This window comes from Lepidochelys olivacea (assembly GCF_965140295.1).
Source record: "Lepidochelys olivacea isolate rLepOli2 genome assembly, chromosome: 6".
Taxonomy (NCBI): domain Eukaryota; kingdom Metazoa; phylum Chordata; order Testudines; family Cheloniidae; genus Lepidochelys; species Lepidochelys olivacea.
Genome location: NC_140416.1, coordinates 37297341 through 37312344, shown reverse-complemented (window position 1 = coordinate 37312344; position 15004 = coordinate 37297341). Strand labels below are relative to the sequence as shown.

The 15004-nt window shown below is 40.7% G+C and overlaps 1 protein-coding gene across 5 annotated transcripts in view; it reads right to left on the bottom strand.

Annotated features, from left to right (window-relative positions):
• The window catches only part of WT1 (WT1 transcription factor), a 48826-nt gene that overhangs the window by 10599 nt on the left and 23223 nt on the right, over positions 1-15004 (bottom strand). For 4 of the 5 annotated variants that reach the window (XM_084630888.1, XM_084630886.1, XM_084630887.1 and 1 more), the window contains 2 exons: positions 9239-9341; positions 7656-7806 (listed from right to left, as the gene is read on the bottom strand). In XM_084630888.1, the coding sequence (XP_084487014.1) occupies positions 7656-7806; positions 9239-9341 (254 nt within the window). Of the gene's footprint in view, positions 1-7655; positions 7807-9238; positions 9342-11227; positions 12920-15004 lie in introns of those variants that run through there. The other variant, XM_084630889.1, reaches the window with a different exon arrangement.

Below are 15004 nucleotides of genomic sequence, written 5' to 3'. Positions count from 1 at the left end.
GAAAGAATCTGAGGCAGATCTAATTAAATGGGTTTTTATACTGATTCCATTCAATTGGTGCAACCCCCTTCTGTGGGTGCAGTTCAATATCAATGCAAAAGTGTTTATACCATTATAACATGTTTCAGTAAATTTTTTGTACATATTTTTCTTTTGTCAGTAAGCTTTAAAGATAAAGTTTATGCATTTTCTTTGCACAAGAAACCAGATTGGGGTGGGGGGATAGATTTGTAACTGTTGGTGATAAAAGAAAAACCTTCTACACTGCACATTATCCTGTGAGAATGAATCTTACAAGGTCTGCCTTCAAGGAATATTAATAGAGGAAAGACAGGCACTGGCCTGGGACTCAGACATGGGTTTGATTCCCCGCTCAACCACAGACTTCACTTGTGACTTTAAACAAGTCACTTAATCTACCCTCAGTTCCCCATCTGTAGAATAGGGATAATATTTCTCTACCTCTCAATGATCTTGGAGGATAAAATCCATTAATATATTAATGGTTGCAAGGTGCCTAGATACTGTGGTGAGGAAGGTCATATAAGTAACTAGATAAAAGAAGGAGACACAGAAGGGATGTCAAGAAGACACACTCCATTCTGAATGGGTTTTGGTGGCAGTGTATAATTAATCAATAAGATAGAGTCATCTAGTACTGTAAAATTTAAGGTGTAGCAAACCCATGTGTGATACCCTGGCACCCCAGTATTCACCCCTGTCATGTAATTAGGATATGTTTCGTACAAAGCATGCCTTGTCAGGTATCATTCTAAAAGTCTTGATCTGGTAGACAGCAATATCTCGTTGGATTGTATGTGCTATTGCAGAGGTGGGCAAACTACGGCCAGCGGGACCGTCCTGCCTGGTCCCTGAGCTCCTGGCCAGGGAGGCTAGTCCCTAGCCCCTTCCCTGTTGTCCCCCCTCGCCAGGCTTTCCAATAAGCCTGTCCTGCCACCGGAACGGTGAGGGGGCCGGGGGAGAGAGGGGTTGGATAAGGGGCAGGAGGTCCCAGGAGGCAGTCAGGGGAGAAGGGGCGGTTGGATGGGGCAGAGGTTCGGGGGGGGCAGTCAGGAGACAGGGTGCAGGGGGGTTAGATAGGGAGTGGGGTGTCCTGGGGGGCAGTTAGGGGACAAGAAGTGTGGGGGGGGATGGATGGGTCGGGGGTCCTGTCATGGGGTGGGGGTGTGGATAGGGGTCAGGGCAGTCAGGGGACAGGGAGCGGGGGGGGTTGGATAGGGGATGGGATCCCGGGGCTGTGGTTGGGGCAGGGGGTCCCGGGAGGGGGTGGTCAGGGGACAAGGAGCAGGGCGGGTTGGATGGGTCAGCGGTTCTGAGGGGGGCAGTCAGGAGGCGGGAAATGGGAGGGGAAGGGAGTAGGGGGTGGAGGCCAGGCTGTTTGTGAAGGCACAGCCTTCCCTACCTGGCCCTCCATACTGTTTCGTAATCCCAATGTGGCCCTGGGGCCAAAAAGTTTGCCCACCCCTGTGCTATCGTCATATGTGAAGTGATGAAGTTTGGCTATGTATGTGTTACTGAAACACGTTGTGAGGTTGAAAACACACACAAGCAGCCTTTCAGGTCAACAGTAAAAAGGCTAAACAACGTTAATGGCTTATTGAGGAAATGCACACAAGCACAAGGATTACCCCAGGAACTGTGTATAATAGAAACCTCTCAGAGATAGCACTACACAATGGGAACTGTTTGACCCAGGTCACAGCAAAAGAGCTTTCCAGAAAGTGGGAAGAAACTATAAAAAGGGGACAGTGACATCATGATGGGTCCTTGCTCTCCCTACAACACACCTGGAAATGCCTGAGGGGCAAGGACTGAACTGTGGGATGTAATGGTCCCAGGATAAAGGGATTTTTAGCCTATGTATGAAAACCTGGGAGAGCCAAGGCAACTTGTGCCTTAAGAATCTGCCAGCCTGTTTATCACTCATGGTGAGAATTTTTTAATTTATATCCTACCTATCTAGTGTGTTACGCTCAGTTTGAGGTTTTGTTTATTTATTAAGGTAATCTGCTTTGATCTGTTTGCTATCACTTACAATCACTTAAAATCTATCTTTTGTAGTTAATAAACTTGTTTTTGTGTTGTCTAAAACCAGGGAGTGGAAATTATAACTTGGGACAAAAAGCTGTTGCATATCTCTCCACATCGAGGGAGGGGGCGAATTTTATGAGCTTACGCTGTACAGTTCCCTGTGCAGCACAAGATAGTGTAATTTTGGGTTTACACTCCAGAGAGGGGTGCATGCTTTAGCAACTGGGAGGTGCCTTAGCTGAGCCTTCCCAGGCAGAGCTGATCTCAGCATCTGTGTGAAGCTACAGCTGGGTGCGTCCCTATACTGTGTGTATGCTGGCGAAAAAGCAAGCTTAGAGAGCTTGGTAACTTATCACAGCACCACAGTGTGAAAGGGAGCCAATGCTGGTGGGTCAGGCGGGCTCAGTGGTACCCCAGTTACAAGTGGCACCCCGGTGGGAACCCGTCACACCATGGCTATATACTTTCAAACATAACCTTGGACTTTCAACCCCACAAGCTGAAACCCCTAACATTTAAACCAAAAGGATCAACTCCACTAATTGCAGGCTCTCAGCCTTCACTGAGGCCAGCTACTAGACAGAATCACCACCACACACACTTACCCTGTATATTACAAAATCCTTAAAAAACAAATTTCTTGACAATTACTGCTCTCCCTCTGTCTTTTCTTCTTTTTTTTTTTAAATGACAGGTAGTTTTTAGGAGACAGAAGGTCCAAAAAGTTATTTTCTGTATAAATTGACCAGTTTCTACTCAAAGTGAATTCATAGCTTTATCAGGAATTGGAATAGCACCAGACAAAATCTGGAAAGAATTATGATGTTTCTGCCATAGATCCCATTCATGAAGGGGTAGGGGTGTGTGTGTGTGTGTGTGTGTGTGTGTAAGTAAAATATTATTTTATAGATACACACACGTATTTATGTATAACCAGTTTTCACAAAGCAATCTCTGAAGTCTACTCACCACATTATTTGCATTATTGTTTACAGTTTATATTTATTTATGCATTTCTTTAGGAGCCCAATCTACTACAGTGGAATATTCCGTGATAACAAGTACGCTTTTATGGTTATATGTGTTTCAATAATGGCATTGTTAACAGTGGATAAGCAATCTTCGAGGGTACAAAATGTAAATGTATTTTCTACAAGAACTTTGTTGAAACATTAGTAAAAACTGATTAGAGATTCCAATTTTGTGTTTCAGAGCTCTGCTTGATTTTGCAATATAGCAGTTGGTAACATTATCTGAAAGAAAAGGACATAAGTAGAGGAACTAATGAGTCAGTCATATATAAATATCTAGTAGGTGATGGGAAGCAAAACATCAAGGGCCAAAATTATTTTGTAACAGCACTAACAGCTAGTTTAAGTTTACATATTAATATTTCATCCTGTTTCAAGTCAAGTGTCCATTATTGCAAAACCTGATCTATTACTATATTAAGAAAGGTGGAAGGGCTTCTAACTGCATGTGTGTATTCTGATATCACATTACACCAGGAACAGTACAATTGTGTATTGGTTACAGAAAGAAAGGCCTGATACAGCCAAAAGTAACCTCTATAGTAGCTGGCCCCTGGAAGCTCTCCAGCACTTGTAACACCGACAGACCCTGGTCATCAGCAGGCAGGATCAAACCTGGGGCCTCTGGAGCTTAGTGCATCAGCCTCTACTGCAGTGGTTCTCAAACTTTTGTACTGGTGACTCCTTTCAGATAGCAAGCCTCTGAGTGCAACCCCCCTTTTAAATTAAAAACACTTCTTTACATATTTAACACCATTATAAATGCTGGAGGCAAAGTGGGGTTTGGGGTGGAGGCTGACAGCTCGCAACCCCCCATGTAATAACCTTGTGACCCCCTGAGGGGTCCCAACCCCCAGTTTGAGAACCCCTCCTCTACTGCATGAGCTAAAAGCCACGTGACCTTTAGCTAAGGCTGTAGAGCAGACTCAGTCTTTCTCTAAGTGGTCTCGGTGCCACTAGATGGGACAGAGCACCACACCCAGTAGGTGTGCAGGTTACACAGTCAAAAGTAACTTCTAAAGTAGCTGGCCCCTGGAAGCTCTCCAGCTTTCCTGCAGCTATCCAGACTATGGTCTACACAAAGGTGTATGTGTTAGTGGAAGAAGAGGAGGAATACCCCTCTTTTTGTGAGTGCAGAACACCATGCTAGACATTCTACTGCCATTCCCTTTCTAGTTGTCTGATTCCACTCAGTCTAACTGGCATATTTAGCACGGAACCCTATGTTTACAATGCTCAGGTGTTGCTCAGCTGCTGGTTTAGTCTCAGATTAAGAAACAGTTTTAAAGGGCTGTGGCTTTACTTTATCAGGTGGTCCCTAGCTGGCAGCTCCATTATATTCAGACTGGCCTGATGATGGTCTTTTATAGATTTCTCTAAGACAATGCCTTGCACCTAAAAAAAGCAAGTGGGGTATGGAAGGAAAGGAGTAGTAAAGAAGCTATCACTCAGTAAGCACTGCTACCAGGAGGAGAGACACACCACAGCAGTGATTCTGAAAGGACAACTCCTCCATAAAAGAGAGATTGGTTTCCAAAACTTTCCACAAAATGGCTGCACAACCCCCATGCTAGGAAACAGGGGAAAGACAAAGATACAAAGAGACTAGAAATGGGACCCTCCATGAAGTTCACATCTGAATATTAGATACCACTAAAGTATGGATGTGTTCACATCTCGGGGGATGGACCTGCCCTTTTATAAAGCTAAGAGAAATTTGCAAAATTAAAAACTATTTCTAGATTTGAATTTAAAATATCTCAAAGTTCAGAGATGTACAGATCTAGGGCCACATCTGAAAGAGAGATCATTCTGGGGGAAAAGCCCATCCGGGTTTGTGAAGCATGGAAGGCAATGAACTCACTCGTGAGCATTTTTTATCTCCTCTCCCTGGCACCTCTACAACTCACTCTAGAGGAATAATGGCATTTATGCCCTTCAAAGGCAGTCAGATAACTCCCTCTGGAGAGGATAGCAAGCTACAGTCCCAGCATCTTCAGCTTCCTGGAACTTGTGTCTCCAAATGTTATAGAGCAGGCGCTAAATAGTGTGTGGTATAAAGCAGTACATAGAATCATAGAATATCAGGGTTGGAAGGGACCTCAGAGGTCATCTAGTCCAACCCCCTGCTCAAAGCAGGACCGATCCCCAATTAAATCATACCAGCCAGGGCTTTGTCAAGCCTGACCTTAAAAACTTCTAAGGAAGGAGATTCCACCACCTCCCTAGGTAACGCATTCCAGTGTTTCACCCCCCTCCTAGTGAAAAAGTTTTTTCCTAATATCCAACCTAAATCTCCCCCACTGCAACTTGAGACCATTACTCCTTGTTCTGTCATCTGCTACCACTGAGAACAGTCTAGAGCCATCCTCTTTGGAACCCCCTTTCAGGTAGTTGAAAGCAGCTATCAAATCCCCCCCATTCTTCTCTTCTGAAGACTAAACATCCCCAGTTCCCTCAGTCTCTCCTCATAACTCATGCGTTCCAGACCCCTAATCATTTTTGTTGCCCTCCGCTGGATGCTTTCCAATTTTTCCACATCCTTCTTGTAGTGTGGGGCCCAAAACTGGACACAGTACTCCAGATGAGGCCTCACCAGTGTCGAATAGAGGGGAACAATCACGTCCCTCAATCTGCTGGCAATGCCCCTACTTATACATCCCAAAATGCCATTGGCCTTCTTGGCAACAAGGGCACACTGTTGACTCAATGTTGACATCTTTATCTTGCAGTTAAAGAAAAAAAAAAAAAGATTCAAGAGTAACCTTGTGAGGCATCCAGAAATAATATGGTGTAAATCAAGCATCTACATGTAATAAAATAAGAGCTGATAATTAATAATTTTCAGATTATGGAAAATCAAGATTTGGAGCAAATAAGTTTAGCGATTAAGGAAATCGGAGTGATTGTGAGGACAACTCAAAACTGTTTAGACATTTTCAAGCAAAATACCGGCATAGGCAGCTATTAGAGGCTCCCAGGTGCCTACAAAATTGTATTTTAAAACTGTTTATGGAGACCAGAGTAATGTTTGTGTACAGTTTGAGCTATGAAGCCTACATTTCAGTTGCAATCTAAAGTATCTTGAATTTGTAATCTGAGCAACACTGAAGATGTCCAGCTAAATATTCCATGTGTTGTGCAGTCCTGTGCATTATTAAATTAAAAATGCATTGCACTGGTTATCCTTAACATCTTTACAATTGCTGTGTGCAATTAACATTACCATAGTATTCAAAGTATTCCACAGGCCTGGGGTTTGCAAACTCTCTTTTATAGTGTGGGCCAATTTTAACAGAGATAGTGTATGATAGACCATGTGACTATTTACAATGTACCACCTCTCAACAGTCTATTTCATCCCTATGATAATGACAGCAATTGCTGATGTGGTAGAGCAATAGCAGGAAAATGTGTATCTTTAGCACAGTTGTGATCCTAAGAGCATCCCAACGCAAGAGGACAAGGGGCTCAGTGATAGCTCTTAATACATTTCAGATGGCTTGACCAATCCAGTGTACTCCAACTCACTAAGGTCATAAACCTGTAACTAAAAGGTGTCATGTAAGGTGTCAGTGGGAAGTTAACAACATACTGATCATTAATATGACTGTGTAATGTACATACAGAGCACAAATTCAAAGTTAAAATTTTATCAGAAATTATGTTATCAAAGCGTGTCTGCCAGGCAGTGCTGAAGTTACTATACCCTAGACAAAGGAATATGGTTCTGCCACCTTGAAGGTATTTCCAAAGTACATTAAAAGACAATGGGAATGCAATCTACATAGAAAGTAAAAAGACCGATCAAGCCAACAAGGGGAAGTATTAACGGAGCATCACAGCAGGGGGAGGAGATTGCAGGAAACAGATTAATTTGTATTTTAGCAAATACCAGTGGGGGAAGAAACCAGCATGGAATTTCCTTCACCACTAGACTCTATGTCTCCTTCCTCATAACTTGAATGAGCTTCACTTGGGGGGGGGAACCTTCAGAAGAATCCATTTCAAAGGTTCACTGGAGTATATAAGAGAGGGGCAAAGAACCCCAAGTTATCTTTCACCTAGGAAGTGAGGACTTTGGACTCTGTGGGAAATCCTGACAAGAGGAGTGGTCAGCCATCTTGCTGGAAAGTAGATGGGTAAGGAAACTACCTTGGACAAGGGTTGTAGCTTGTTGTGTTAAGTCTTAGCCTCTAGAAAACATATTTCACTTTTATTTGCTTTTAGCCATTTCTAACTCTCTCCTTTATACTGGAACTCACTTAATATCCTATCTCCTTTTGTGAATAAACTTCTTTTACTTCTAATCTAAATCAGTCCAGTGCTGTGTTGGATTTAAAGTGAATGTTAACTCCAGTTAATGTGACAAGTTACTGAGTATGGTATCTTTAAAGGAACAAACAAACCTTAATATCTCTTTGGATGGTCCAGGAGAGGACACAGACACACAATCATCATCATATAGGTCTCCTCTGTACACGGAGCTATGGGTTGCCTCTTCTGCCCGATCTTGATTTTAAAACCACCCCCCTTTGTATGGCATCTTGTTTAGACAATGCAGGTACTTACCGGTGTGCTTTCTGCTGTGCATCTGTAAATGGGACAACTTAAAGTATCGTTTGTTACAGCCAGGATATGCACACATGAAGGGACGTTTTTCATTCGTCTCACTAGCTGATCGGACAATAGTTGGAGCTACTCCTGGCACTCGCCGAACATCCTACAATGGCAGAAACAGCAGTGTGCATAGCTCATGTGAGCACGTATAAACACAAGCCTGCTCCCATGTAATCAGTAGAAACACTCAAATAAACTTCAGCATGAGTATGATCCTCTGATATACCTACCATACTACAAATGACCATTTTTTATTCTATTAATAATGTAAAAGTGTTCCTTTACCTTTTCTATGTACAGCATTACAAATATGTGAAGGTAAATGCTACATGCTAAATTCCCTCTAATATTTATATCTTACAATAAATGGGCCAAGTTCCATACTAATTACCAACAGCATAAATGTGGAATAACCCCCTTTAGCATCAATGGATTAGCTTCATAATTACAACAGTGTAACAGATCAGAACCTGACCCAGAGTAATGTTTTTATACTTAATTTTACAAGCTAGAAATTAAGCTAGAGTCCAAGGAAGTCAGTGTAAGAAAAAATGTTACTGTTAGATACTGCTGTAGATTGTAACCTTGACTATACAATGGTACTGCCACGGTGTTCCAACCAAGATGGACTTTTTTCTGGGATAACTGAGTGTTAACTGCTCAGTTCTGTTCACTGCATGTAAAGTTTAATCGTTTAACTTTTTTCTAAGAGCTGGTTCACTAAGTGATGAATTGTTAAACTATAAAAAAAGGACCAGGTACTATTAATATAATCTAAAGATCGTCCTATTGAGATACATTAACAACACTGAAGCAGTGCAGAAAAGACAGAATACATTTCAAATTTCTTAAAAAGCTTTGTGGCCGGTCCATTCAGTTTATAGAATGTATGCATTTATTGTGCTTTATGTCCAGGAACCTCAAGCATAATATACAGCATGGGATCCATTAGTATTAATTCTATAACCAGTTAGAAATGGATGGGAATCAACCATCCTGGATTTTATGGCCCTTTCAAGTGTTTAACTGGTGTGTTAGCCATTAGGATGTGATCACTTATTGTACTTGTGTCTTCAGGGAATGATGTTCAAATTGTTACAATTTCACAAATCCACACATTCAAAACTTCATCTGACACCTCATTTTTGCTCAACCTTATCTACAATCCCAGGTCTAATCTACTATAACTACATAAAAACTTATGCGGCCAAACTTACTGAATACCTAACTTTCAAGTTCGATGAGAGGCCTCCAATTTTTGGCAATCCTAAAGTTAGTGAATAATGCAGCTCCAAAGATATGTTTTAGAAGGAAAAATACTTTATTTTTTATACTACAACTGTGTCTAAAAGGTGATCTTATTTTGTTCTTCAGTGAAATAGCAGGTCAACTTATCTCAGCGATTTCTTAATGACACAGGGAGACCTAAAGTTAGCAAGAGAATTATGAATACCAATCAAATAATCAATAAGTAACTGGAACCCTATAAAAACAGTAATTCTTCTTCCCTATGTAGAATGTCCTAATATACTTACTTGTATTCCTCTAAAGACTCCATGGGTGTGTATTCTATATTGGGCCCCACAGCTGTATAACATAGGACCAGCGTGGTTGTCACTCTCATATCCTGTTGCATGGCTGCAGATAAAGAGGGGAACAATGCATAGAGTTAAATATTTTTTTAGTGCACAGCTCCAAGCAAGAGGATTTGTTTCTTAATATGGTGATAAATTGTTTAGGCTTTGATTTGGTAGTCAGGAGATCCATCCCCAAGTGAAAATTACTGGAGAAAGATTCTTCTTTCACTGCATGGGTCAGATCATGATTATCACTCCAGCACAATGCATTGACTCAATAATATAGTTGTGTTTATTATTGCCCAATAAATACCGTCCAGAAAAAAGGAGTATTGTCAAGGTTTAAAGTGTGGTACATTACCACAAAGATGTTAAGAAAAAAAGACACATAGGAACATAAACTTATGTGCAAGTTATTTATCAGCTAAATGCCGAGCTGGCTATTGCTAATATCTTTGGAATGAGCAAAATGCCTCAAGTTTCACATTAAGTACAGTGGATTTTGTCAGCACCTCATGACTCAGATATTACCAGATAGTACTGAGAAAGTGATGACATTTATAAGAATAGCAGTCGTGTACTCATAAGTACAGATTACAAATCAGTGTCCTAACCATTTAACCCACATATCAGCTTGCAAGATGCACTGTAGTTTAATTCTTTGTAAAAATCAACTTAAGCTAAACACAAAGGGGATGATCCTCAGTTGGTGTAAATTATCAAGATTCCCCAGGCAGCAGCATGGCAACATTTAAAATAAATGGTTTGTTCACAATTTTGTTTACCTAGTTAAGATGTATCCTGAAAAATGTTATGTTTTTATGTGTAGAAGGTAGGAACACTGATGGATTTTTCCACTTTAGTAACTGTGAGATGTTCAAGTGATACATGTACATTGCAATTTTTAGTTCTGAATTAATAGTCATATGTGTTAATAAATTAAGAGCCATAGGTGTCTATATTTCAGTATCATGAACATTCAAAAACTCCAGGAGTGGAGACCAGGGAGACACAATGGGGGAACAATGTAGATGGATGAAAAGTAGGATTCTGAAGCAACGCCTAGAATAACCAGGTTTATTGCCATCACAATTAGAGGCCACTGAGGCTCCAGACCTCTGACTGAAAAGGAAAGCAGGGCCCACTGAAAGAAAGCAGTCTATGTAAAGGTCCAGTCTTTCAAATGATTTACAAGAACAATGGAATTGTGGGCTGGAAAGAGTCTGAAAGTTTCATGAATTTGACCAAAAGGGAGAGAGCTTTTGTGACTATGTAATATTTGTAAAATATCTGTGTTTCTTCTTTAGCGAGCCCACATAGAGACTAGCAGTCTGCTTCTGACGCCTAACAGAGGTGTTCCTTTGGTTCATGTGGTACAGTTCTGTGGGGTCAAACACTGCTAATGGCACCCTCTTCTACTAATTACACTAAACCCAAAGGAAGGCTTCCGGCACACATGCAAAACCTCTGCTGGGGTGACTGCCATCATCTACATGTTTATCTTCATATTCTGGAGGCTTCTCTCCCCAAAATTCATCCTGGGGTATCCCAATAACAGCTTTTTTTTATCCAACTCTTCAGGATGGTGCTGCACGACAGTGACCTGCCTAGAAGCCACAACTGGCTTTCTTGAAAGCCAGATTTTTAGTTCAATTTGTTTTTTTCAGAGCCAAATCTGAAAAGCTATGGCGTCACATCCTTGGCTGGGCAAGTCAGTGGATCAAAAGTGACACAGCAAGCATGTGTTCCACTTCTTCACAAATTCTACGACAGCTGTGATTTTCCTGGTTTGGAAGGGTTCGTTTTTTTCAAGAACACCTAACCCTGGCAGAAGCAAAGAGTCAAAGACTAGACCTCACAGGAAAGTAGAGGCTTTTTTAAAGTTCAGAATGAAACAGGCTAAAAGAGGATTGCAAGGTGAATAAAATATTTTAATAGTGGCATTACCATTAGTAATAGGGAGAGAACAATGCTGGCACCTGTTCAGGGCAGGAATCCTCTTTTACCTATGTATCAATGCCTACCAAAACGGGACTCCAATCCTGATTAAGGCCTCAGGTCCTACCAGAACACAAACAATAAGAAATCATTTTCTCAGCTACAGCATGCACCAATATCAGAGAGCCACAAATGACCCCACCAATGTTGAATTTTCCTCTTGATTCAAAGGACAGCAGCAATGAAATCTGGTACTTGTGTAAAAGCCTATCAAAGGGAAGAAGCATCTACCACATGGCAACATCTGTTTTAATCACAGAGGGGAAGGGTGTTAGCATGTTATAATAAGAGAGGCATCTGTTCAGTTCACAGCAGAAGAAGTTGCTGATCTGAAGTGCCATAGGAAAGCAAGGGTAAATGTAAACTATCATTATTAGTCACTGGTTTGAGTAGCCTAGTTTAGCTTTATAATCCTTCACCTATCAGATCCACATCCCCGATGGCAGCCTAGGCAGTTCAAGAGACAAGATAGTTTGTAGGAAGATACCCTAAAAATATGGTAAACTTTACCCTGGAAGAAACCTCTGAAGGTACAAGTTACAGTAGAAATCATGCTACAAAACACAGACTAACTTGCACTCTACACTGTCTGAAATACAGGAGACTTGCAAGGTTTTCATTTGTAGGTGCCAAGGATTTTCTGAAGGACTATTCAGTTCTGTAATGGAAAGTAGCCAGCAGAACCCACTTCTCCTAGGAATTAGAAATGGAAGAAAGCTGTATGAGATCCCTTGGAATGCTCCTCATAGTATTTTCTCCAGTCTACTTTTAAAATATCTCCATGGATGGGGCTTCTACCAAATCGCTCTGTATTCCCCAAGCTTAAATTTCACTGACAGGAAGTTTTCCCTAACATTCCTCATACATTTTTTTATTTCATCCCATTACTCCTGGTCATATGCCCTCTTTGCTTTGGTGAGCAGAACTGTAGTGAAAGGCTTGATCACATTAGAAATTGTTTTCAAAGCCACCTGACCACTCATATATTAACTAGTGAGCAAACTACCCATTTAACAGTTCCCCTGAAAAGGCACCTTAGTAAGAAGAAACCATAGTTCCAATTTCTTAAAACCCACCAGCATTGTCAGGGACTTATCATATTCGGCCCTGTTATACTAACTTTGGTCATGCCGAGTAAGACTTCTTGGGTAAGAAGGCACAACTCAATAATGAGTAAGGGTAGAGTAATCTGACCCTAAACAATTGTAATATTCTAACATTGGGAACAGTTACTGGAAGTCAAAGGGACTATTGGTACAGCAATGTAAGACTTTCACAAATTGGGCCTGTGGCTGCTGCTTTGAATTGAAATCTCACTCTACATTGATAGTGACTGCCACACAGCTTGTGAAATAAACTGGATTTCTCATGTCTCTCCCTCTCACTATCTCCCTTTTGGTAAGAGCAAACGTGATGCATGCCAAGCTATGTGAATTTTTTGATACACCCGTAATTTATTTAGCATACGCACTAGAATGTGGAAGACTCAGTGGAAGAACTAGTGTAAGTCTGGCAGCTCCTCTACAGCTTTTCAGACTTTCCAAAAATTACAGAATCACAACCACTGGTTTCATTTTACACAGGAGATAGCAACCAGAGGAAAGTCCAACCTCTATGAGCAATACAAGTCATCAGTGAGTTCACGCATGCAGTACACTAAAATAATTACAAATACACATCTTTCAGCTGGAGATCTTAAACAAAGAAACAAACAAAAAAAAAAGAGTGGGAAATTCTTTGACTTTAAGCTCTTTGGAGTAGGGACTATATTTACCTGGGTGAGCAGGCAATGCCTAGTACATTGTGACCACTAATGGAAAGTAAAAATATGAATACATAATAAATAAATCAATGTATCCTGCTTGTTTACCAAGGGATCAACTGTCCTACATCTCTACAAATACATTGTAATCTATATAATTTTGCATCTGAGCTAAATAAGAAAAAACAAAGATTATGGTTTAAAATAAAGAAGTTGCAATTGAAGCCAGGGTTTTAATTGTCGAGTGGGAATTTGGAATCATCAAGAGGTCCAAGAAGAAAAAAAATGGGAGAAAAAACTGTTTCCTCTGTTTAATGTTTAAAGTCATATTTATGACTGATGGGGGAAAAAATGCTGAAAAGAGTCAAGGCTAAGCAAAGCCAGATGCAGTTAAACCTGGTGTCAGGACAGTACTATTTTAGTGATGCAGGCAAAACCCTACAGGAGTTCTTGATTGAATAAAAACTGCAGGATTGGCCCTTAAGGTCCCAATTCTGCCTTCATTGGTGAATACAGAATTCCCTTGGATTTCAATGGAAGTTGCACAGATCTATCCAAAGGCAGAACTGGACTTTAAATATTTAGAGTTCATCCAGTTGATTGCTGAGATGGCCCCATATATATATTGTTCTTTGGTTCTAGGCAGCCAGCTGCAGACCTGGAAAAAATGCATAAAATATAGCTCCACATTTCTGCAAAACAAAGATTGATACTTATGCAACATAAAATGCTAAGCAAGCGTTATATACTGTAGAGCATTTAGAAACATTTGCCTTTAGGCCAGAAAATCCTTAACACTTGGAGAGTAGCTCTTTTAAAACGATTAATCTCGACGCTGTACAGATTGTACAGAGATTAATAAAAATGAAGGTTTTACAGATGAGAATGTGTGATGAAAAACAGAGCAGCTTTAGAGAGTTGTACCAATCTAAGACTTCATAAAAAAAAATCTCATAAAAGATTACTTTCTAATCTGAATATATAAAAAAAACCTCACAACCTGCAATTTCTCTCTCACACCAACTTTACTTTGTTACACTAGAACTGTCTGATTAGTTTACAACTAGCCTCAACTTAAATCTGGAGGGCAAAGCTTGGTTTTTTTAATTATTATTTCATACGAATAAAAAAAAGGGAAGCTATAGGGCATATTGAGAAGAGTGAGCAAGTAGCAGCATGAAACAGGAATGCCCATTGACTCAAAATGGAAGAATTAAAAAATTCAGAAGGAAAGATTACACAAAACAGGCAGCACATTAAGATGCAATTTACTAGTGTTTCAGTGCAGGAACTGGAATATCTGGTGTAGAAACAGAGCCAAAAATGAGACAGAACAAGGGTGCGGGCAGGCTGTGTGATAACAGTACAGAAGAGAAATAAAGCTAAATTTTCTTTGCTAAAATGTTTACCACCCAATATTACGGGAAATATATGCCACCATGGAGACAATAAAGAAGTCTGATTAATGATATAGATGATGTTTCCTCCTGTTATTGGTGGTAATGCAGTTAAGCAGGAGGGAAGCATAAAGTTGCTGCTTTATCTGCATTCTCCAAGGCAACTGCACATCAGAGAAATGATTTCACTGATTCGGGCTCAGTGTGCAATCATTATGGAAAAAGAAAAGGTGGGTGAGATTAAGGCACTGGACTAGTATTCAGAGACCTGGGCTCAGTTCACAGCTCTGCTTGGGTACTTCTTTGGGCAGCTCACAATCTCTCCGAGTGAAATCCTTGTCCCATTGAAGTCAATGGGAATTTTGCCATTGACTTCAATGGAACTAGGATATCACCCTCCGTGCCTCAATTCCCTATCTGTAAAACGGGGAGAGTACTTCCCTTCCTCACAGAGGAGAGGATAAATTCATGATTAGGCATTCTGATGTGAGAGAAAAGGGGGAAATATTTAACACCATGAAAAACATATAATTGCGTGCTCCCATTCACACTGGCTGCAGGTCTGAG